We start from the raw sequence: 25,077 nt of genomic DNA on the forward strand, positions 1-25,077 counted from the left end.
TATTCATGCATTCATTCAATTAATGTTAACTTCTCAGAAATGCTTTCTCTGGCCTTTTTGTAAATTTACTTCCCCCTTGTTTCCTACCACAGCGTCCTGTAGCACATATCGTTGTAATTTATCTGTCTTCTCCATACTACGATGTAAACTCCTGAGTTTGGGAACTGTAAGCCTTTTTTCATTGTTGTATATTGAGCCTGGCACATACCAGGTGCTTATGAATGAACAAATTAAGTGCCCATCAGAGTGCAGGCTTTTAGAAGCAAAAAGAAAAAGGCATTGTCCTTACCCCTTCCGCCCCAACCCACATGTTCTATATCAAACAACATTTAGTGAGACAAAGTGAGGCACAGAGAATGAAATGCCAAGAAGACTTTATTTTCTTTTTCTGGCTTTCTTTAGTATCTAAGTGATTCAGAAGTCATTTTCTCTTCTTTTGTTTTCAGATTTTGTATTGAAATTTAAGAGTAACACTAATAACTACCTCTCAGGATTAATGATCATTAACTGAAATTGTGTACAGGATAAGATCTTTTTAAAACTGTATATTAAAAGACAAAAGTCAGTTTTTATTAATATTGTCCTGTATTCAGCACAGTGCTAGGTGATATGGGGAGGCAGTTTACAGAACAGGAAGGAAGCTTGGTCTTTAAAGTTCAATGGACCTGCCGAAACTGGTTTGGCTCAGTGGATAGAGCCTTGGCCTGCGGACTGAAAGGTCCCAGGTTCGATTCCAGTCAAGGGCATATACCTTGGTTGCAGGCACATCCCCAGTAGGGGATGGGCAAGAGGCAGCTGATCAATGATTCTCTCTCATTGATGTTTCTAACTCTCTATCCCTCTCTCTTCCTCTCTGTAAAAAAAAACAATAAAAATAAATAAAATTTTTTTTTAAAAATAATAAAGTTCAATGGACCTGCTCCAAAGTCATCCTCTACCAGTTAGTAACTGTGTGCCTTTAGGCACATTACAGGGCCTCTTTGAATCTTAGACAAATTAGTATTGTAATGTCTACTTCATACCTCTGTGAGGATTGAATGATATACCCATCCTGGCACACAATAATATATAACTGTAGCTTTTAGAATGGTAAGAAACATAAGTAGCTTCTAACTAAATCCAGAAATTTTTTTTTAGATATCAATACAACTGACAATCTAAACAACAGTGTCTAACCAGGCAATGTCTGAGATCATTTAGCAAGGGTATTTTTAGTCATGAATTTGTATGTTGATGATGCCAACAAAATATCCACTGTCCCTGCCCCACTGATACCTGTGGCCATTGAGAGGTACAGAGCCTCTGGCAAGAGAGGGTGGTTGGTGCAGGGTAGAAGTTGCCCATGTAGTTTGGGGAAGAATCTCAGAGGAAAGGGAGCTGAAGTCAGCAGCATAGATAAGAGAAGTGAAAAAAGGTATAGGGCCCTAGCCGGTTTGGCTCAGTGGATAGAGCATCAGCCTGTGAACTGAGAGGCCCAAGGTTCGATTCCGGTCAAGGGCACAAGCCGGGGTTGTGGGCTCGATCCCCAGTGGAAGGCATCTGATCCATGATTCTCTTATCATGGATGTTTCTTTATATATATATATATATTTTTAATTGATTTTTTACAGAGAGGAAGGGAGAGAGATAGAGAGCTAGAAACGTCGATGAGAGAGAAACATTGACCAGCTGCCTCTTGCACACCCCCTACCGGGGATGTGCCCGCAACCAAGTTACATGCCCTTGACCGGAATCGAACCGGGACCTTTCAGTCTGCAGACCGATGCTCTACCACTGAGCCAAACCGGTTTAGGCTTATCATGGATGTTTCTATCTCTCTCTCTCCCTTCCTTCCTCTCTGAAATAAATTAAAATATATTTTAAAAAAAAGAAAAAGAAAAAATGTTTAGGGCTGCAACCCAATGTGATAGGAAGAAGGTAAGTCAAATGGGAAGCCTGGCAGGACCCGGAGTGACCCTTTCTGAACATGATACTAGCACACTGACAGCACAGGTGCTGTGAGGGATCTAGAATACCTGTTCACAAAAGCTTATGCAGTTAACCAATCAATGGAAACAACTGGTTAGAGAGAAAGAATTTTAATCAATGGGTTTTAAAACTTACATAACTGTGCTGAACATAATATATGTAACATTAAATTTCGGATAATACATGAATTGTTTTCTGTATGTGGCAACACTACATCCTGAGCAAGTCTGAGATACCACAGTTTGACATCACTAGCAAGTTGTGACACATTTTTGACATGGCCCACTCACACAATATGTTTAAAACAGAGTTTGATCACTTAAAAATTGATTTGCACATAATTTTGGACAGGATATCTATTGGTTAAAATGAGGTATTTCTGTGCGGTAGTTCCATGAGAACACACTTGAACTTCTGATAAAGGAAGCTTTTCCAGACATCACAATGAAGCTTCATTTTATAAAATAATTTAATTCATGAGGTGTACATCTTGAAGGCATGCACACAGTGGAAGGTCAGTGCACGTGAATGCACAACACAGTACACCACCAACAAGCTTGGTTACCCACCACACAACTCCCTCATTACAAATGCGTCTCACCCAAAACATGCCAAGGAACCACCGTGTGGTGTGGCCCCAGTGCCCTACGGGTATGTGTATATGTGCAAGGATGGGTACACTTCCATCGTGGTGTGGCCCCTCTTTGTGGCAAGAAACCTGTTCCTGGACCAGTCTGGCTTCGTATCTGGATCTGGTTCTTTGCCGGTGTTTGTGCTTCTCTTTGAAGAGCATGTAAATCCTGGCTTTTCTCTCTGTGCAAACAAGATATAAAAGTTGAACTTGCTTTATGTTGTAATTTGTAAAGTTAAGAGTAAGGATTCGGGTTAGTTTACAAGAAGTTAGTGAGAGGTAGTTGTTACAGGGCAGAGGAAAATCAAGCATTTGCCTTTGTCTCTCAGAGTGCCAGCAGTCTATGGGCAACATTTAAAAAATATATATTGATCAGATGTTCCTCTCCCCCCTCCCCGCCATAGCACCCCTCCACCCAGTTCCTACCCCACCCCACCCCGGGACCTCACCAACCCACTGTCCATGTCCATAGGTATAAGATCTTTGTCCAATCCCTTCACGCACCCCACACCCTTTCCCCCTGAGAATTGTCAGTCCACTCCATTTCCATGCCCCTGATCTATTACATTCACCAGTTTATTCTGTTCATCATATTTTTTATTCATTTGAGTTTTAGATTCAGATTCACTTGTTAATAGATATGTATTTGTTGTCACTTTGTTGTTCATAATTTTTTATCTTTATCTTTTTTTTCTTCTTCCTCTTCTTAAAGAATGCCCTTCAGAATTTCATGTAATACTGGTTTGGTGGTAATGAACTCCTTTAGCTTTTTCTTGTCTGTGAAGCTCTTTATCTGACCTTCAATTCTAAATGATAGCTTTGCTGGGTAGAGTAATCTAGGTTCTTCCTGTTCATCACTTTGAATATTTCTTTTTTTAAACATTGGTTGCGGGCACATCCCCGGTAGGGAGTGTGCAAGAGGCAGCTGGTCAATGTTTTTCTCTCATCGACGTTTCTAGCTCTCTATCCCTCTCTCCTCCTCTCTGTAAAAAATCAATAAAAATAAATAAATAAATATATATATATTTAGCCGGGGCCAGTTTGGCTCAGTGGATAGAGCGTCAGCTTGCGGACTGAGGGGTCCCAGGTTTGATTCCGGTCAAGGGCATGTGCCTTGGTTGCGGGCACATCCCCAGTGGGGAGTGTGCAGGAGGCGGCTGGTTGATGTTTCTCTTTCATCAATGTTTCTAACTCTCTATCCCTCTCCCTTTCTCTCTGAAAAAAAATCAATTATATATATATATTATTGATTGTTTAGCGTCACGCTAACTTATTTTTTTTTAATATATTTTATTGATTTTTTACAGAGAGGAAGGGAGAGAGATAGAGAGCTAGAAACGTCGAGGAGAGAGAAACATCCACCAGCCGCCTCCTGCACACCACCCACTGGGGATGTGCCCACAACTCAGGTACATGCCCTTGACGGGAATCGAACCTGGGACCTTTCAGTCCTCAGGTCGACACTCCACCACTGAGCCAAACCGGTTTCGGCTCATGCTAACTTATTCTTCTAATGAAGCAAACCATTCTCAAACCTCACATTGAAGGATCCTTGTAACACGGTGCGTGGGGCACACGTCATAGCTTAAGGCGGCGCCCCTACCCTATCCCGCTGGCTGCTGATAGCTCCTTGAGGTGAGCAGTGCTGCTTTAGGCTATCTCTGTTTTCCCTGAGACGTTGCCTGGAGTTACCAAATAACAGCTGCTTAACCAATGTTCCTTGGAATAAAGGTAACTTCTCCATGGCAAGCTGTTAGCTCTGGGAGGGCTGTCTGCGTCCTTTAGTACCTTGTGGGCTGTGCCCCCGGGTGGTCAGTGGTTTATAGCCTGAGGGTGCCAATTACCTTGGGCGTTCACCTGAGCAGAACAAATCTGAGAAGGTGAAACCAAATCACATAATACATTTCAAAACCAAATAAAGTAAATCACCAGCATATAGGTATAACATATATTAGGTGAAATACCTGCTTTCTTTCTTTCTTTTTAGTCAGAATCAAGCCAGTTGCCTTTGGTGGGTCCAGGGAGATGCCCTTGTCTCTTCCATTTAACTGTGACTAGAATAAATGAACACATTCTCATTAAAATGTCTACTTGGATCAGTGTATTAGAACATACGTCCTCTGAGTGTTTCTCATGTATGTTGATTCATTATGATACTCTAACACAAAAAGAGAGGCAGGACACAAACAAATAATTCAAAGAAAATAATTCAAATAATTCAATAATATTTATTGAATACCTACCATATGCCAGGCCCTTTACACACAGATTCACATCTAATATTCTCAACCAACCTTACGTTGTTGATATTATTACCATAACTAGAGGCCCGGTGCAGGAATCCATGCCCAGGTGGGGTCGCTCGGCCTGGCTGGTGATTGGTGCCGATTGGGGCCCATCTCGCCCAGTCCTGACCAGGCTGATGGGGGCCGGCCGTAGGAGGATGGCTGTGGGAGCACACTGACCACCAGGAGGAAGCTCCTGCATTGAATGTCTGCCCCAGAGTGGTCAATGCATGTCATAGCGATTGGTTGTCCAGTTGTTATGGTTGTTTAGGCTTTTATATCTATAGATATTTTAGATGCAGAAACGGAGTCCCAGGGTGGTTAAGTATCTCACATTAAATTACATAGGGGGCGGGGGGTGATGTTTGAACACAAGACAGAATTCAGAGCTGTTTCCTTGTCACTATTACACTAGACCCCAGGTGTCCCTCAATACTGAATGGAGATGGCTGTGCCTGTGAGGGTGCCTCAGTGTGACACAGCGGGGCCCCATTATCTCCCTGTTACTCACGGGGTAACATTCTGCCAGAGGAGGGCCAATGTTACACTCCACCCACCAAGAAGCAGCTACGTTGTACCAGAACTTATATTTATTCATAAAAGAACCAGGGACTTGAGAACCGCAAAACTCCAAAGTACCAAAAGCTGGTTAGGTGCTTCTCCGTGATCCCTGCTTCCTATTCTGTTGTCATTTGCTGTTTACTTGTCAGATCCCCAGCCCAGACTCTAAGGTCCCTGAGGCAGGGACAGTGTTTTGTTCAATGTCATATTCGCCACACCCAGGAGAGGGCCTGGCGCATAGTGGTTACACAATACAATTTGTTGAATTAACGGCTGGATGGATGGTAAAACAGCCTGTTCTTATGTTCCGGGTATAAAGTCACACATCGCCAGTATTCGGTGTCGGACCTCAGTGGTGTGTAATCTACTGCACAGCCAGTCTCCCCACCAATGTAAAGTTCCCCTGCTCCCAGTGGCACTGGCAGGCAAGGATGACATGGAGGGCTACTGCGTTCTCCGCCCTGTGGGGAAGACATACTGATTGGAGAAGTCAGAGAATCGGTGTGACAGAGAGTCAAGAATGGACCAGAATATAGAGCCCTGAAATGAATTCATGCATATGGGGGGGTCTTTTAATTTTTTACACAAATGAGTCAAGAATATACAATGGTGTTGCAAAAACTAGATAGTCACATGTAAAAGAATGAAACTGTACCCCTGTCTTACACCATTCACAAAAGTCAACTCAAAATAGATTAAAAACCTACATTTAAGACCTGATTCTCTAAAACTCCTAAAAGAAAACATAGGAAATAAGCTCCTTGACATTGGTCTTGGCAATGATTTTTTGGTTTTGACAACAAAAGCAAAGAAAACAGAAGAAAAAAGAAACAAGTGAAACTACATCAACTAAAAAGCACAGCAAAGAAAATAAAAAAAAAAATGAAAAGGCAATCTATTGAATGAGAAAAAATATGTGCAAACATATGTGATTTGGCCATAATAAAGAAGGGAATTCTGCCATTCGTGACAACATGGATGATCTTGGAGGACATTATGCTAAGTGAAATAAACCACACAGAGAAAGACAAATATTGCACTTATATGTAGAACCTGAAAAAGCCAAACTCATAGAAACAGAGTAGATGGTGGTTGCCAGCGACTGGGAGGTGGGGCAAATAGGGGGAGGATGGTAAAAGGGTACAAACTTTTGGTTATCAGACAAGGTGTGACGATCTGATGTATAACATGATGACTATAGTTAATAATACTGCATTGTGTAATTAAAATTTGCTGAGAGTAGAACTGGACATGTTCTCACCAAAAGAAAAAAGATAACCATGTGAGGTAATGGATGTGTTAGTTAACTCAATGGTGAGAATCATTTCACAATGTATACACATCAAATCATCACGTTGTACACTTTAAAAAATTACAAAAAAAGTTTTAATACATTTTTTTCCATGAATGAATAAAAAAAAAAAGTCAAGCAAAAACATTACCTCATAAGGACATATGCACCCCTATGCTGAAGCACAATATACAATAGCTAAGATTTGGAATCAGACTAAGTGCCCATCAGCAGATGAGTGGATTAAAAAACTTTGGCACATCTACACAATGGAATACTATGCTGCTATAAAAAGGAAGGAACTCCTACCATTTGCAACAGCCTGGATGGAGCTGGAGAGTATTATGCTAAGTGAAATAAGTCAGTCAGAGGAAGATAAATATCGCATGATCTCACTCATTTGTGAATTATAATGAACAACATAAACCGATGAACAAAAACAGATCTAGAGACAGAGAAGCATCCATCAGATGCTCAAACCTCAGAGGGAAGGTAGGAGAGGGTGGGGGTAAAGGGGAGAAGGACTTGTATGCATGCATATAAGCCTAACCAACAACACAGACAACAGGGGGGGGTGAGGGTGAGAGCAGGACTTGGGGGACAGGGGAACATTGGGTAGATAAGGACACATGTGTAATACCTTAATAAAGCAAAAGAAAAACCAACAGACAAAAAAACATTACCTCATTCATCCTTGGTCTTTCATTTTTTACTGTTGAAGAACTGGCATTCTCAGAAATTTTTAAAAAGGTAGGCTGCTTTTGCATCGTGGAAGCAAATCCTGGCATTTTCTAGAAGGATTAGTGTAAAGAGAATGTTTTTCAATTGATCAATTGCAATGAATCTGCTCATAATTGAACCAATTCACCCAACAGTAAAACTCCCACTCCGAAAGCATTTTCACCTTTAGAAAGCAGAGGGAATAATGTAGGTACATCAGCTGGGAGAAAGACAAGGAAGGAGCTATTCAGGGGTCTTAGCCTGGGCCAGGCCTGACCTCTCAGCACCCAGCAACCCTGAGCAGCTTTGGCCACTCCTCTGCCAGCCATTCCACCACTTCCCTCTGGAAACCCAGACGTGGTCAACGCCCAGACTTGCAGCTCCAGAGTGCACAGAGGGCCCGTGGGCCACGGCTGGCAGCTGCTCAGAGATGTCCAGAGGACCATGAGAGAGCTCTGAACTCAAGACAGAAAGCTTTCACCTCTGACCCCCTTCTGATTTAGAGTAAACCTTAGCCCCCAGTCCTGCCGTGAATGGAAGCCTCTTTAACTGGACAGGAGAAGCAGCGCAGCAGAGCTGTCTTACCAGGGCATCTTCTGTTGACTTGAACTCCTGCATCATATTATTTTTCTGATACTGTTCATTTCGTTGTTTCCTCGTCTGAAGGGGCTTCTTCTTTTTCTTCTTGTACACTTTCTTCTTATGATCCAACTATTTTAAAAAGTGCAGAGAAACTAGTCAGTGAGGATTCCAGAGGACTCTCGTCACACAACACTCAAGACATGACGGCTAAGCCAGTGTGTGGCCCTCAGTGTGAAGTTGTTGGCTTGAAGAACAAATAGCTGGTACCTCCTTACCAGAGGCTGCTCCCCATTCAACAACCCCCAAATCCGACTATTATACGTATACTAGAGAAGGGGTCCTACACCAATGACCAAATATTTGTGATTTATAATTTAAAACCAGATTACTTGCCAAAACCTGTTTGGCTCAGTGGATAGAGCATCGGCCTGCGGACTGAAAGGTCCCAGGTTTGATTCCGGTCAAGGGCATGTATCTTGGTTGCGGGCACATTCCCGGTGGGGGGTGTGCAGGAGGCGGCTGGTTGATGTTTCTCTCCCATCCATGTTTCTAACTCTCTATCCTTCCCTCTTCCTCGCTGTAAAAAAATCAATAAAATATATTTAAAAACAAAAAACAAAAACCAGATTACTTATGGCAATAATGTCAGGTACAGACAATACTGATTATTTGATGTGTGGTTAAAAGATTCAGTTTGGGCTCTGGCTGGTTTGGCTCAGTGGATAAAGCGTCAGCCTGCAGCCTGAAGGTCTCAGGTTCAATTCCAGTCAGGGCATGTACCTCAGTTGTAGGTTCAATCCTCTGCCCTGGTTGGGGTGTGAGTGGGAGGCAACCAAATGATGTGTCTCTCTCACATGGATGTTTCTCTCTCTCTGTCTCTCCCCCTTTCTTCCACTCTCTCTAAAAATCAATGGAAAAGAAAAAGGAACCCTCGTGCACTGCTGGTGGGAATGCAGACTGGTGCAACCACTGTGGAGAACAGTGTGGAGTTTCCTCAAAAACTGAAAATGGAACTCCCATTTGACCCAGTAATCCCACTCCTAGGAATATATCCCAAGAAACTAGAATCACCAATCAGAAAGGATATATGCACCCTTTGTTCATAGCAGCACAATCTACAATAGCTAGAATCTGGAAACAGCCTAGGTGCCCGTCAGCAGATGATTGGATAAAAAAACTATGGTACATCTACACAATGGAATACTATGCTGCCATAAAAAAGAAGGAATTCTCATCATTTGCAGCAACCTGGATAGAACTAGAGAACATCATGCGGAGTGAAATAAGCCAGTCAATGAAAGAGAAATACCACATGGCCTCACTCATTTATGGATATTAAAGAACATTATAAACTGACAAACCAAAAGTCAGATATAAAGACAGTAAAGCAACAAGCAGACTGTAAAATTACAGCAGGGAGGGTAGGGAGATCTGGGGGAGATAAGAGATCAACCGAAGGACTTGTATACATGCATATAAGTACAACCAATGGACACAAAACTCTGGGGAGGGAGGGTATGTATGGGGGGGGCAATGTTAAAATATGTACACAGATAATAATTTAATAAAGAAAATGTGCTTAAAAAATAAAAAATAAAAAATAAAAATCAATGGAAAAATATTCTCGGGTGAGGATTAACAACACCACCAAAAAGATTCAATTTGGTTGTTACTTCAAGCAAATGAAGCTCAGGACAAATTTTCTAGGTATCTATGGTGTGGTGAAGCTTAATCTGATGTTGCTGTAAATACAGTTGAAGAAATTGTAAGGCTGAGTATAAATTGGCTGGCTCCTCCAGACAGCCTTAATCTCACTTTATGATGGAGATATTTCTTAATGCAATTAGAAAATCATGTGCATAATAAACAATAAGAAATATTTTATTGTTTGTAAATATCATCTTTTATACCACCTATGTAAGAAAAAGTCTGTGAACAGATGGGGCAAAAAAAGTTACATAATAGCTGAAACTGGTTTGGCTCAGTGGATAGAGCATTGGTCTGCAGACTGAAGGGTCCCAGGTTTGATTCTGGTGAAGGGCATGTACATTGGTTGCGGGCACATCCCGGGTAGTGGGTGTGCAGGAGGCAGCTGGTCAATGTTTCTCTCTCATCGATGTTTTTAACTCTCTATCCCTCTCCCTTCCTCTCTGTAAAAAATCAATAAAATATATATTTTTAATAAGTTACATAATACATGAAAGTATAAAAAACTATCTAAGACTACATGAATAAAGAAACACTTTTTATTCCTGATAAGTAGTTTAGTTGGTTACAACATTGTCCCAACATGCCAAGATTTTGCGTTCAATTCCGTCAGTGCACATACAAGAATCAACTAATGAATGCATACATGAACGGAACAAGTTGATATCTTTCTCTTTCTCTCTTTCTCTCTCTCTCTTCCCTTCTCTCTCTAAAGTCAATCAATAAAAAAAAATGTTTTAAATAAATGCTTTTATTGAATAAAAAAAATTATGGGTCATTTTTTTAAAATAAAAGAACTAAAAACAACTTTAAAATGTCAATTACAATTTACATTCAATATTATTTATTAGTCTCAGGTGTACAGCATAATGGTAGATAATCATATAATTTACATAGTGGTCCCCCAATATTTCCAGTATCCTCCTGGCATTATCCATAGTTATTACAATATTATTGACTCTGTTCCCTATGCTGTACTTTACATCCCCATGACTATTTTGTAACTGCCAATTTGTATTTCTTAAGACCTTCACCTTTTCTTTTTTATATATTTATATTATTGTTTGTTTTTTTTTACAGAGAGGAAGAGAGAGGGACAGAGAGCTAGAAACATTGATGAGAGAGAAACATCAATTAGCTGCCTCCTGCACACTCCCCACTGGGGATGTGCCTGCAACCAAAATACATACCCATGATCAGAGTCAAACCTGGGACCCATCAGTCCACAGGCCGATGCTCTATCCACTGGGCCAAACCCGTCAGGGCAAGACATTCACCTTTTCAACCCTCTTCCCTTCTGGCAACCAAGTATCAGTCATTTTTATAACCCATTTCTTAACATGGTTTTCACTTTTAGTTAAACTTTCTTTTTTCACTTTCAGTTAACTTTGGAATAAATATGGAGTCCTCACACCCTCCCCTCTATATTTTTAAAATGAAAGTTATAACAGACAAAGACTTCATAACCAGTTGGGACACTATTGCTCTATTTTCTGCAGATCTTAGAATAGTTGGGAAATTCCATCACATTATCTAGTGATGTCATGCGCTTTTTTTTAAATTAAATTATTATCTGTGTACATATTTTAACATTGCCCCTCCCCCCCAACCCCCATGTCATGCTTTTTTAAGGCTCCCACTCTTTGGGTATAAGAGTCTATCTAATCTCACCTCATCTGCTATGTTCAGGAGGTGAGCAGGGAGACCGTCTGAGAGGGAACTGTCAGAACCACTGGTGCTGTTTTCAAAAGGAGAGAAAAAGGGAAAAACCGGTTACTGATGTCTGGAAGTATACCATTTACCAGACCATCTGCATGGGGTTAGCATATCTAGTCCACTATTTGCCCACACTGTCTGTGTTTCAATTGCTAAGAATTCTTGACAAGCATATTCATTCATTTATTCTGAATGCCGATTGCATGCCAGGCAATCATCAGGCACAGGAAACAGAAATGGACATGGCAGAGTTCCTGCACCAAGGAGTTTGCAATCTGTGTAGCAAAAAAACACACCCACAAAACAAAACAAAAATAAAAAACATTAACCAGCCCTGGCCAGTGTGGCTTAGTTGGTTGGGCACTGATTGTCCCATGCATCAAAAGGTTGCAGGTTTGATTTCTGGTCAGGGCACATGAGAGGGTTGCTGGTTCAGTTCCGGGTTGGGAACAGCTATCAATTTTGCTCTCACATCTTGGTTCTCTCCCTCTCCTGCTCCTTCTCCCTTCCTCTCTCTAAAAATCAATGTTAAAAATCTTAAAACACACACACACACACACCAAAAACATACTAAACCAGCCAGATGGGCAGAGCTTCTCTCTCATCGACGTTTCTAGCTCTCTATCTCTCTCCCTTCCTCTCTGTGAAAAATCAATTAAAAAAAAAATCTGTTCAATATATAAATAAATACATTTAATATAAAGACTCTATAGGTCAGAGACCAGGAATATTACTCTCATCACCCCAATTCACCTTCCAAAAGTTCTGGGTGCATGTCTAAATTGGTCACAAATCCTCCCCCACAAACTGTCCCGGCTCCCAGTCTTCAAGGCCTAGGATGAATGAGTCCTAGGATAGCGAACCCTTTCTTCCTTTATCGTGTGTCACATGATGTCTTCCCCTTTGCTGGAGTGTGACTGGCGAGAACTGAGAGCTGTGCTCTGCAACATGAGCGCCATATAAAACAAGGTTTTCGTCACAAAACTCAAATCTGGGAAAAGACAGCATTTCAAACCACCCTTTTGCTCAGCCCTTTCACTCTGTTCTTGCTCCCTCTCCCTCCCGCCAGTGTACCAGGAGGAGGAGCCTGACAGGAGACAGCGGGAAGAAAGCCCCCCCCCCCCCCCCCCCCCCCCCATCTAACTCTCAATTCCGGGTTCTCGTGGGGCTTTTCCAGTCTGAGGAGCAGCCTTTGAGGTCACTGACAACAGTGTCTGAGGTGCCTTTCAGAGGCAATGCAGAGCGTTGACCAATGGGATTAGAGCATTAGATGCAGAATGGCCTGGAAATGCTCAAAACCAGTGTGCACACACCCAGACGGAGCAAATGCCAACTGAGCTTGGACACTCAGTCTGTTTTACTGTGAAATGGTGAGAATGGAAAGGGGGTTCCTGATGCAGAGGCTGGCAAGATGGTTTCCATAATTCCTAACCCAATGCGTCCTGCTGAGCCAGCTGGAATGCGGTCTGTTTCTGAGTCAGTCCCCTGGGCTCTGTTTTTTGAGTAGATATGCATAGTTTTTGAGGGTGAAAGTGAAGCGGTGTTGGTGCACTCATCTTGGGGAGTTAGGCAAAGGATTCTGGGAGAATGGAAGAGGAGACCTGGTGAATGGGGCGCTCCACTGGGCCTGATGGTCTGTTTAAGGTGCCTAAGGCAGCACCTAGGAGACTCAGCCAGCAGGGTCAGATGTCGCTGTGCCACAGGGCGTGTGGTAGAGCCATCCGCTTCCCACTGTCCACACAGACTACAGTGCAGCCTCCATGCCCAGCCCAGAAACCTGACTGAGGGCAGCTGGTGCAGGCTCGAGGCACCTTGGCCAGTAAGCAGGAGTAGATGGTGCTCTTGCACACATGTGAGATACCCACCCACCTAAAGAGCTGAGGAGACCATGAGGTGGGGCTGAGATCTACATACTACATTATTTACTGAGCTCTCCCCAGGTGCTGGGTACTGTTGTAGAGATGCATGAGACATAGAAGTGAATAAAATAAAGATCTCTGGCGTTGTGAAACCTACATCCTTGTAGGGGAAGATAACAAACAGGAGACACAATCAAGTTGTAAATGATACAGAATGACAGAGGGGGTAAAATGCTGTAGGTCAGAGATGAGGAATAGTACTTTCCTTGGTGCTCTGAAAAAGTCAGAGGACCTAAGGCGGAGAGGGAACGGCAGGATTACATTGAAGCCTGGCTGGCTGAGCAATGACCTATGAACCAGGAGGTCCCAGTTCGATTCCGGTCAAGACACATGCAGAGTTGTCAAAGGAATGAAGTGTATTTAAGTGTGCCATGATTTATTTAATGTTTTTGCACCCGAGGTTCAAAACCAACAAAAGGGCAGAGCAAACAAAACAATTTTAAAAGTAAAACTTTTCTGATTTTTCTTGGAAATGAAGTTTGTTACCTGGATTCAATGTCAGACAAAGAGATGTCGTTCCATCGACTTTCTACATCCATATCTGATTCAAGTTCATTGAATTTCTTATAAATCTCCTGTTGTAAGAGCTCTTTAAGCTCTACCAGACACTGCATGAACTGCGGGAACGAAAAAGAAACTATCTCTGATTATTTATTTATTTATTTATTTATTCATCTAGTATTTACTGTGTATATGCTAAAAGGCACTTTATTGCTGGGGACGTAAAGATAAATACGAGGGGTGGGAAGGGCTAAGTTGGTTGGAGTGTCGTCCACACACCCAAAGGTTGAGGGTTCAATCCCCAGTGGCAGATTTGGTGTTTTTCTCTGATGTTTTTCTCTCACACTGATCTCTCTCTTTCTCTCTCTCTCCCTCTCTCCCTCTCTCCCTCCCTCTCTCCTCTCCCCCTTCCTTTCTCTTTAAAATCAATAAAAACATATCCTTGAGTGAGGATTAAATTTTTTTAATTAAATAAAAAGGATTGGTAAGTTGTAATGACTGCTACTAAGGACATGTTAACAGATAACTACATGAGCTGTGGGAATACAAAATATTGCCATGTGGCTGTAAAAAAGAAGGAATTCTTACTTTTTGCAACAGCATGGATGGACCTGGAGATTATATATTATACTAAGCAAAATAAGCCACTCAGGGCAGGAAAAATACCACATAATCTCACTTGTAGTGAAAGCCAATGAACAAAATAAACTGATGAATAAAATAGAAACAGGCATGGATACATGGAACAGACTGACAAATGTCAGAGGGGAGGGGAGTGGGGTGGACTGGATGAAAGAGGGTGACGGGATTAGACAAAGAACATACTAGTATATGCATAGGCCATGCACACAGACAACAATGAGGGCCAGAGGGAGGGGAGGGCGGGGTCTGGGTGGAGGTGGGCACAAAGTGGGGAAATCTGTAATAATGTCAACAATAAAAATAAAATATTTTAAAAAAATAAGTGTTTTTGGGGCAGAACACTAATGAACATTGCTTTAGCCACTTTCCCCCCCTGCCCATAGCCAATTATAAACTTCTTAACCCAAAGGTCTGATTAATTTCATTTTATTTTAGAATAGTAAGGAAGGAAGTTAGAATGGGGTTGTTCAGATTTTGGCCAATGGCAACTCTGATTTAACGAGCCACGTTGTGGTCAAATTCTCCTTTAAATATATTTTTAAACAGTTGCATCCAGTCCAGCCAGTGTGGCTCAGTGGTTGAGCATAGACCTATGAACTAGGAGGTTCAATTCCCAATCAGGGCACATGCCTGAGTTATAGGCTCAAGCCCCAGTGGGAGACATGCAGAAGGCAGCTGGTAGATGATTCTCTCTCATCATGGATGTTTCTGTCTCTTCCTCTTCCTTTCTGTCTCTGAAATCAATAAAACATATTTTAAAAAGCCAAAACAGTTGCATCCAGAGTGGTGTATATCAGGTCTTCCCAGAGCCAACGATTCTGATGGGGTCTGAGGGAGGAGTTACAGACCATGAGCACAGATTGCTTTTTGAGAATTTGAGTGATGAAGGGAAATAGAAATAACCTGCAGGAGAAACAAGGCCAAAGGACTGAAGATAAAAGCACCTTGAGAACATTCCAGTTGAGGGGAAGAGGAGGAAAAAACTGAGGATACAGAAAAGAGGGGAGGTTATTAATGAGGCAAGACCTCAGGGAACTTGTAGGAGAGCGAGGCTGGTGCGCAAAGGGCAGTGTGAGTTTTGGGGAAGACAAAGGACAGCAGGTTTTCTGAAACGGGAGAAAGGGAATCAAGAATGGGTGCTCCTTGCCGAAACCGGTTTGGGTCAGTGGTAGAGCGTCGGTCTGCTGACTGAGGGGTCCCAGGTTCGATTCCGGTCAAGGGCATGTATTGGTTGCGGGCACATCCCCGGTAGGGGGTGTGCAGGAGGCAGCTGGTTGATGTTTCTCTCTCATTGACGTTTCTAGCTCTCTGTCCCTCTCCCTTCCTCTCTGTGGAAAATCAATAAAATATATTTAGAAAAAAGAAAGAATGAGTGCTCCCACGGGCACGCCTGGACGTGAGGGGAGACGTGCTGAGGGGAAGCGGGAACAATGGCCTCTATCATCTTCGTCAACTGAGGTCTTACCATTTCCCCAGAGTGTGCCGGCTGGGCCTTTCTTATTGTCTTTGATCATAAAGGCTTCAGAAAAATACCAGAGGAAATAAAGATCACCTGACTGAAATAAAGATCACATGAGCTGACTCTGGACCCACGAGAAACTGGTCACAGCAGTGGCATCACCACACTTCTTGAAGTCCCGTTTTTACCTTGGTGGGGTCAGGATCACAGAAATCCAGGAGGGTGTCGCAGACATGGTAGCCTAGGGACTTGAGATCCTCAGTGGTAAAATGAGTGTCTCTTTTATTGCCTGGAAAAAAAAACCCCATAAACATTTCTTATGAAATCTTAATGAGCAAATAAATGCAGAAGTAACTTGTGAGTAGCTCATTAAAAACACCCCCTCTTATTCTAGAATATTATGCTTCTGGACAGGGTTTCTCTTCTAGTTTTAGGTTGGTTCAGAAGGATCTGTGACAGCGAAAATGTTTACAGTCGTGATGGCTATGATGGTGAAGCGATAGTTACTATTATAACGCTTTGCTCCGTGGCAGGCACTCTGCCCGGTGCTCTCCAGGCACTTGCTCATGAAGCAGTACCCATAACGCAGGAACTGTTCCTGACATTCACAGAGAAGATGAGGTTCAAAGAATGAAGTAACTTACTCAGGACCTCGCAACTCATAAATGGAGCGGAAATTCAAACCCCGATCTGCCTGACTCCAGGCCCTGAGCCACTATACTATATTGCCCCATCAAATGTCGTATTTCACACTCATATTCTGGGGACTCAGATTTGGCACAAGGCGCAGACGAGAAAAGCCTCTATGTCACTTCTCTCCTCAACACGTGTAAGGGCTTCCCCTCCCCTGTGCTCTGCGTGGCTCCCCTGGCCACGCTGGTCCACAGTCTGCGGAAGTGAGCTCACCCAGGGTGGACCCGCCAAAGGTAGACTCCATGGTGTAGCTGTTCAGGATTCCCATCCGCCACATCACGACTCGTCCTGTTCCTTCTTTGCACTTTTGGACCTTAAAATTACAACTGTGAAAAGAGAACTGGAGAGAAATCCAAATCCTCTGTTAAACATAGACTGGCAAATGTAAAATATAGACGATTCATTGATATGGCACAAGAATGTTTCCCTTGGGAATCTATATATTATTTCCTAAAGTGTGTCCTAGGGATGCTAACAGGTGGTGTGGAGGAACACATGAGTTCCATGGTCATGTTCACCAGGGAGGTAAAGAGCTAGCAAAATGGCACGGGCTTCCTCTGCAGCACTTCTCAGACTATTTAACAGGTCACTGTGAACTGTGATCCTCCAAAGGCGAGAGAGTGTGCTGCTTTTCGTTACCCACAAACCCTTCCTTCTCCTCCCCATCTTCTCCAGGGGGCATTCTGCAGGACTTGTGTCTGTTTGGGAATACTGGCTTTCTTTGGCATTCAAAGCTAGTAGCCAACCTTTCTAAGATTTATTTCCTACCCCCTCTCCAATTTGAACCCGTCGATATGGTTGGGTTGATCCTCGATATGTGATTTGTGTATGCCTCAGCCCTATACTACTGTCTCTGCCTGGAATGCTCTTGCTTCCTTATGCCAATGTTCTCAGCTCCAAGTTCAGTTTCCTCCATTGTCTTTCATGGCCACCCCAACGCTCTCTCCTCTCCTGAAGTTTGTAACAAACACTTGGCACCTATCCTGCTGAAAACGCTTTACTGGGAAATATCTCAGTTCCTCGTGGTTTCTAACTTGTGATCTATAGAATCCAGGGGTTCTACTGAGGAGCCGCAGGGCATTCCTGTCCCAGGACTGAGGGACAGATGTTCCAAGCCTTCTATCCCTCCTTCAATAATATAGTTCTGCTTTTAATTGTTTTAGATACTGGGTTCTGGATGTGATTTCATTTGAAGAGATACCTGGCAAAAATAGAAATGTTGAGAAAAAGAAAAAAGGAATGCCCAAGCCTGTTTGCTCAGTGATTAGAACATCAGCCTGCAGATTGAAGGGTGCTGAGTTTGATTTTGGTCAAGGGCACGTACCTCGGTTGCAGGCTCAATCCAGATCCTAGTTGGTGTGCATGCGGGAGGCAATCCATTAATCAACTGATGTGTCTCTCTCATATTGATGTTTTTCTTTCTCTGTCTCTCCCTCTCCCTTCCACTCTCTCTAAAAATCGATGGGGAAAATATCCTTGGGTGAGAATTAACAACAACAATAACAAAAACAAATAAATAAATAAAGAAGAAAGAAAGGAAGGAATGAAGGAAGGGAAAGAGAGAGGAAGAAAAGCTTCCTCTTTTTTTTATTTTTTAAATAGAGCAGTAGGTACAAAATATTTGTCTTAAATATATTTATGTGAGAAAATGTGTACTATAATTTAAATGTTTTCCTGAATCCAATCCAGTTTCTTCATTATAATGACAGTTACATGTTGTGGATGTATTTATGATGCTGAAAACCAACTTTCTAAATCAATGCAGATACTCTGTATATGTCTGACTATCACACTCAGCCAATTATCAAAAGCTTGTTGTTTTCATTAGCCCATTAATATCTTTGTTATTTGTGATCTTGCATTACACAAACTTTTCCTTGGAGGCTCATGTAACATTAGCATTTTGTTTATCCTGCAATCCCTGCTTTCACTGCAAATCACAGGGTTAATGATAGATTACTCTACTACTAAAAGTTTGAACTTGTGCCCAGGCAAAGCAGCCAGAGCAGTTTTAAAAAATCACCTTTATTTGTGCACTCGGGGAGGGTGGGAGGTGTCCCTCAGCCTGGCCTGTGTGCTCTCACAGTCTGCAGCCCAAAAGCCCTGGGTGGGCGGAGAGCACACAGTGGTTAGTGTGCATCACAGTGACCAGGTATTCCACTGTTTGGTCAATTTGCATACTATTGTAGCTTTTTATTATATAGGATAATTCACATACCATAAAATCCACACATTAAAAGTACACAAGTCAATGGTTTAAGTATATTTGCAAAGTTGTAATACAAGTTTAGAACATTTTTAAAAAAATATTTTATTGATTTTTCACAGAGAGGAAGAGAGAGGGATAGAGAGTTAGAAACATTGATGAGAGAGAATCATCGATCAACTGCCTCTTGCACACCCCCTACTGGGGATGTGCCCGCAATCAAGGTACATGCCCTTGACCGGAATCGAACCCGGGGTGCAGGCCGACACTCTATCCACTGAGCCAAACCGGTTCCGGCAGTTTATTTTTTATTTTATTTTATTTTATTTTATTTTATTTTTAAATATATTTTATTGATTTTTGTACAGAGAGGAAGGGAGAGAGATAGAGAGTTAGAAACATCAATGAGAGAGAGTCATTGATCTGCTGCCTCTTGCACACCCCCTACTGGGGATATGCCCACAACCAAGGTACATGCCCTTGACTGGAATCAAACCTGTGGCCCTTCAGTCCCCAAGCCGACGCTCTATCCATTGAGCCAAACCAGTCCTGGCCAGTCCCGGCAGTTTAGAACATTTTTAATACCTTCCTAAAACTCAGTACCCATTTGCAGTCACTCCCTATGCTACTTGTCCCAAGACTGAGGCAATAACTAAACTACATTCTGTCTCTATAGCATTGCATAGAATGGAATCATGCAATATGTGGTGATTTTATTCTTTCATTTTTTTCTTTCGCTTAGCATCGTGATTTCAAGGTACCTCCATGTCCTCGCATATCAGCAATTAATTCTTTTTATTGCAGAACCACATTCCATTCCCTCCACATACTGCGTTTTATTAATCTGCTGGTCAGTTGGTGGACACAGAGTAATTCTTAAAACTATACCTTTCTAAATTATTTTATTGATTTTTTACAGAGAGGAAGGAAGAGGGATAGAGAATTAGAAACATCGATGAGAGAGAAACATTGATCAGCTGCCTCCTGAAAACCTCCTACTGGGGATGATAAAGCCTTCAACCAAGGTACATTCCCTCAATCGGAATTGAACCTGGGACCTTTCAGTCCATGGCTGGACACGCTATTTACTCAGTCAAACCGGTCAGGGCACCGGTCGGCTTTGGGGACTGAAGGGTCCCGGGTTCGATTCCGGTCAAGGGCATGTACCTTGGTTGCGGGCATATCCCTAGTAGGGAGTGTGCAAGAGGCAGCTGATCGATGACTCTCTCATCGATGTTTCTACCTTCCTGTCTGTACAAAATCAATAAAATATATATTTTTAAAAAAGGACAGACAATGGCAAATCAAACACTATTACTGTGTAGGAGAAGCAGAGTCTCCTTCTTCCACAGTCAGCGAGCAGGAAACTACCTGTGTGCTTACCTTGTCTGGTGCATTTTTGCTCAGCATGAAAGGAAAGACTCGCTCGTGAAGCCAGTACTTGCGATCGTTGCTGTTGCAGCCATAGAGGAAGATGTTGTTCTTTCGGCTGTGGCCATGGAAATCACAATACAGGAGAACCTCCCTTTCCTCAAGAAGTCTATGAAGGGGAACAAACAAGGACTCAGTGGACATCCAAATGCATGGATTTTTTTTTTTTTTTGAGTCTCTTCCTAAGTATGATGACACCTTCTCATCTCAGAAAACTTTGACCTTTAATGTCCTTCCGAGGACCCTATCTCTACCCTCAGTCACTGCTGTAAACACGGCATCAGTACTCCTTGCCCCTGCCTGACAGGACTTGAGATGAGCTGACACGGAAAGGGGAGGTGGGTAGGCCTTGTGTAAGTGGACAAGGAAGTGGAGAAAATTTGCTGAAACAAAGCCCACCCAGGTGCAGACCTGTGGAAAGAGGGGAGAGGTAGAGAGGCTGTAATTGCAGGGAGAAAAAAAGAACCAAAGAAAGCCTTGGGTCCTCATTTTCCAGGGCTCATTCCTATAAGACTCAGATCTTCTTGACCTCCTGATCACCCAGGACACCTATTCAACCTTCCAAATGTGGTCAGTGTGATAACAATGCTGCACATTAACAGTGTGCTGGGTACTATGGTAAGTAGATGACATGTTAGCTCACCATTTATATTTTCTTTTTTTTTAAACAGATTTTTATTGATTTCAATAAAAATTGAAGGGAGAGGGAGAGATAGAAAATGTAAATGGTGCCGAAACCGGTTTGGCTCAATGGATAGAGCATCGGCTTGAGGACTGAAAGGTCCCAGGTTCGATTCCGGTCAAGGGTATGTACCTTGGTTGCGGGCATATCCCCAGTAGGGGAGTGTGCAAGAGGCAGCTGATCGATGACTCTCTCTCATCGATGTTTTTAGCTCTTTAGCTCTCTGCCTTCCTCTCTGTACAAAATCAATAAAATATATTAAAAAAAAGAAAAGAAAAAAAAGAAAATGTAAATGGTAAGAGACAGTTTGCATGGCTCAGCGGTTGAGCATTGACCTATGAATCAGAAGGTCATGGTTCAATTTCTGGTCAGGGCACATGCCTGGGTTGTAGGCTTGATCCCCAGTGTGGGGTGTGCAGGAGGCAGCTGGTCAATGATTCTCTCTCATCATTAATGTTTTTATCTCTCTCTCCTCCCTTCCTTTCTGAAATCAATACAAATATATATATATATATATATATATATATATATATATATATATATATATATATATATTTTTAAGACTGTCTCCAAAGACATTTCCAATTCCTACAACATTAGGAGAGACCTCCTCTCTCCCCCTAGTCCCTGCCATTAGATAGTGCTCGCAGTAACCAGGCAAAGTCCAACAGAGGAGGGGACTCACCTCTTTTTAAAATTTTTTATAAATATATTTTATTGATTTTTTTACAGAGAGGAAGAGAGAGGGATAGAGAGTTAGAAACATCGATGAGAGAGAATCATCGATCAGCTGCCTCTTGCACACCCCCTACTGGGGATGTGCCCGCAACCAAGGTACTACATGCCCTTGAGCGGAATGGAACCTGGGACCTGTTTCAGTCCACAGGCCCTCGCTCTATCCACTGAGCCAAACCAGTTTCAGCAGGGGGACTCACCTCTTGATCATGTTCCTGGTGTGCCAGATGCAGGGGAAAGACTCCCTCAGAATGGTTTTATAATGCCTGTTCAAGTCCCTGCCAGCCAACGAACACCGGTAATTCCCCACAATCACTCCGTCCGGATTTAACATGGGGACCACTTTGAAGACAAAGATGTCTCTGAGCAGCTGGGCGTCTGGGGAGCTGCTAAGGATGAAGTCCAAAAAGCCTTTCATGATCCAGGAGCCGTTGCTTTCCCCAGGGTGGACCCTGGCGCTCAGGACCACGGCTTTCTTGGCAGCAGCCTCTTTCGCAGTTTGCGAAGGGTTGGTGATGGTGAGCAGGTAGACGGTGTTTCCCGCGAGGCTCCTGCATAGAGTCCGGAGTTTGCAGAACTGAGACTGGATAGGGTTTTTTGCCACGGACAGGAGGTAGCACTGCAAATCCGTGTATGTGTATGGGTAGAAGTGGGCAAAGAAGCAAGTGTCCTGGTCGTGTGGAAACTGAACGGTCCACGTGAGACAGTAAAAGGACAGCTGCCCGTTCTCCGTGCTGTTCTTGTAGTACTTGATTTCACTTCCTTCCCTCCTCCAGCCAATGCTGCGGGTCTCGGCATCCAGCTGGGAGTACATGAGCGGCTTCATCCCTATGGTGTAAAGGCTCTTGGGTTTTAGCAAGTTGACGATGGTGAAGCGATAGGTGGCATCTTTTCTGGTGTTTTGAACTCGAAAATAAAACCACTGCGTGTGTTTGTTTGTGTAGAGGTCAGTTCGTAAGGTGAGTTCATACTCATAGGTGTCTCTGTGATGAAGAATATAGAATATCTCTGTAATACCTCCCTCAGAAAGTAATCCGGGAAAACACTGTTTCCCCCCCCCCCTGATAAAAATAGATCTTATTACAACAGAAAGGCTGCGACATCAAACGTTTGTTTTCTAATTTACTTGGTTCTCCATCTCATATGTTAGGCTCACAGGGACTTGGGGGAAGAACGTGCATTGGGTGTGGGACAGAAGAGACTCATAATTCACACGTTTCACCGGATGTTTGGGAGCGCTGAGCTTCCTGGTGCCTTTCCGGAGCCTAGAAGGTGGTTTCCAACCACTTCAATCCTTTTCCCCCGAAACGCACTGAACTCAGGGGAGCTGGAGCCCTCTGTGGGCTGTACCTATATCCTGGACTCTCTGGCTTCCTGTGCTATTTTTCTCTCTTATCATCAATTGTCTGAAGATAAGGGGGCTTTGCTGGAATACATGTACCTTGTGGGGGAAAAAACCAGGCCTAATTTGCAGAAGAGGAAATACAAATGCTAAAAACATGAAAAGATATTCATCCGTATGCATCATTAAGGAAATACAGCTTAAAACAGGATGTTGGTCTTTTCCCTCTCCATCTCATCAACATTTCAACACTGGGAAACAGGCCCTCTCGTACACTGTTGATGGTAACTGAAATCATGCTGGAGGGCATTGGGGCAAAAACTAGCAATGCACAGTGTTCAAACCCTTTGACCCGCCAATTTTATATCAGAATTTGTTCCATAACACCACAAATACTAAAAAGTATTTTAGTATTCACAAGGGTGTTAATTCTGTTCATTCTTTTAATAAAAAATTGTAAATGTCTTAATTTCTCATTAGGTGGGAATAGGGCAAATAGGTATGTAACATTCATATAATGAAATAATATGAACTATTAAAAATAAGGACATATGTCTGTGGTATTGTCATAGAAAAACATCTAAAATGTATTAAGTGGAGCCCTATCTGATTTGACTCTGGACAGAGCATGGGGGGTCAGGGTTTGATTCTGGTCAAGGGCCCGTTCCTTGGTTGTAGGTATGTGCGGGAGGCAACCAATTGATGTGTCTCTCTCACATCGATGTTTCTCTTTTGCTCTCCCTCCCTTCCTCTCCCTCTAAAAATCAATGGAAAAATATCCTTAGGTGAAGATTAACAAAAAAGAAATAAAATAAATTGTACTAAGTGGAAAAAAACCAATTTGCAAAAAGTGTCCAAATATATACACCATTACCCTATTTTTAAAAACATGTAATTTTTGTGTATTACACACAGAGAGAAAAAAATTAATGCATAGACATCAAACTGTTATCAATTGTTGTGTCTAGGAGTCATGCTTATAGGATTCAAAATTTTGTTATGTATTTTTATTAATAAAAATGTAAATGAGCACTAATTTCTTTTATAAGCAGAAAAATAATTTAGATAAATTTTTATTCTGGGGGGGGGAGAAATATGAGCTATAATTAGTCCATTTCTTATCATAATCATTTCCCTTCACTTCTTTTTCATAAACACTCCTGGCTCCTATTATGATCCTTTTTGTAAAAAATATATATTTTATTGATTTTTTACAGAGAGGAAGGGAGAGGGAAAGAGAGTCAGATACGTTGATGAGAGAGAAACATCAATCAGCTGCCTCTTGCACACCCACATTGGGGATATGCCCGCAACCAAGGTACATGCCCTTGACCGGAATCGAACCTGAGACCCCTTAGCCTACTGGCTGACGCTCTATCCACTGAACCAAACTGGTTAGGGCGTACTATGATTCCTGAAGACACTTCTCAGTCACTTTAATCACATCCCGCTGTGTAGACCCACTTTGTTACTCACACTTTGACAGCTTTTTGCAGATTCCCACTCTCAAACCTCGATTCAAACAGGAGGGTGCTATCTTCCGGACCTTGCAGTGTGACTGCGAGCTCCTTGATCACGCCCCGCTTGCCTCCCACTCTGGAGCTGGTGAAATAGGAGCCTTTGGTGGGCACTGCAGGGGAGACAGACATGTTTAGCCGCATACCTGTCAGAGCCCATTCATCCAGCAGAATTCTTTGGGCCCCTCTGTCTTCAGCGGCACTGCTCTAGGTTAACAACAACAAATATTCAAACTTTCAGTTGTTCTTGCTGAGGCTTTTCATCCTAAAGTGTATTTCTCTGAAGGACTCTATAGAGCACTTCCTTTTGCTACAGGCTACGCTTGTCAATACAGATACTGCTTGTGCCCATTTGAATACTAATTTAAGATGGAGAATTTTTATACTATTTTTTTTTTTACTGATTAAGGTATTACATATGTGTCCTTATCTCCCCAGTGCCTCCTAATCCCCCCATTCACGCCCTCAACAGCCCCCGCCCCCGCCCCG

The 25,077-nt window shown here is 42.6% G+C and overlaps 1 protein-coding gene across 11 annotated transcripts in view; it reads right to left on the bottom strand.

Annotated features, from left to right (window-relative positions):
* Positions 1-2,062: 2,062 nt before the first annotated feature.
* AGBL2 (AGBL carboxypeptidase 2) overlaps positions 2,063-25,077 on the bottom strand; it is a 35,183-nt gene continuing 12,168 nt past the window's right edge. For 5 of the 11 annotated variants that reach the window (XM_045577954.1, XM_045577957.1, XM_045577956.1 and 2 more), the window contains 11 exons: positions 24,548-24,701; positions 21,930-22,712; positions 20,265-20,421; positions 16,889-17,015; positions 16,171-16,271; positions 13,867-13,997; positions 11,417-11,483; positions 8,042-8,167; positions 7,420-7,527; positions 4,568-4,653; positions 2,063-2,781 (listed from right to left, as the gene is read on the bottom strand). In XM_045577954.1, the coding sequence (XP_045433910.1) occupies positions 2,553-2,781; positions 4,568-4,653; positions 7,420-7,527; positions 8,042-8,167; positions 11,417-11,483; positions 13,867-13,997; positions 16,171-16,271; positions 16,889-17,015; positions 20,265-20,421; positions 21,930-22,712; positions 24,548-24,701 (2,069 nt within the window). In that variant the 3' untranslated portion in view covers positions 2,063-2,552. Of the gene's footprint in view, positions 2,782-4,563; positions 4,654-7,419; positions 7,530-8,008; positions 8,168-11,416; positions 11,484-13,866; positions 13,998-16,170; positions 16,272-16,888; positions 17,016-20,264; positions 20,422-21,929; positions 22,713-24,547; positions 24,702-25,077 lie in introns of those variants that run through there. The other 6 variants (XM_036426096.2, XM_036426095.2, XM_045577953.1 and 3 more) reach the window with 5 other exon arrangements.

Source organism: Pipistrellus kuhlii, unplaced genomic scaffold (assembly GCF_014108245.1).
Source record: "Pipistrellus kuhlii isolate mPipKuh1 unplaced genomic scaffold, mPipKuh1.p scaffold_m20_p_9, whole genome shotgun sequence".
Classification (NCBI taxonomy): Eukaryota; Metazoa; Chordata; class Mammalia; order Chiroptera; family Vespertilionidae; genus Pipistrellus; species Pipistrellus kuhlii.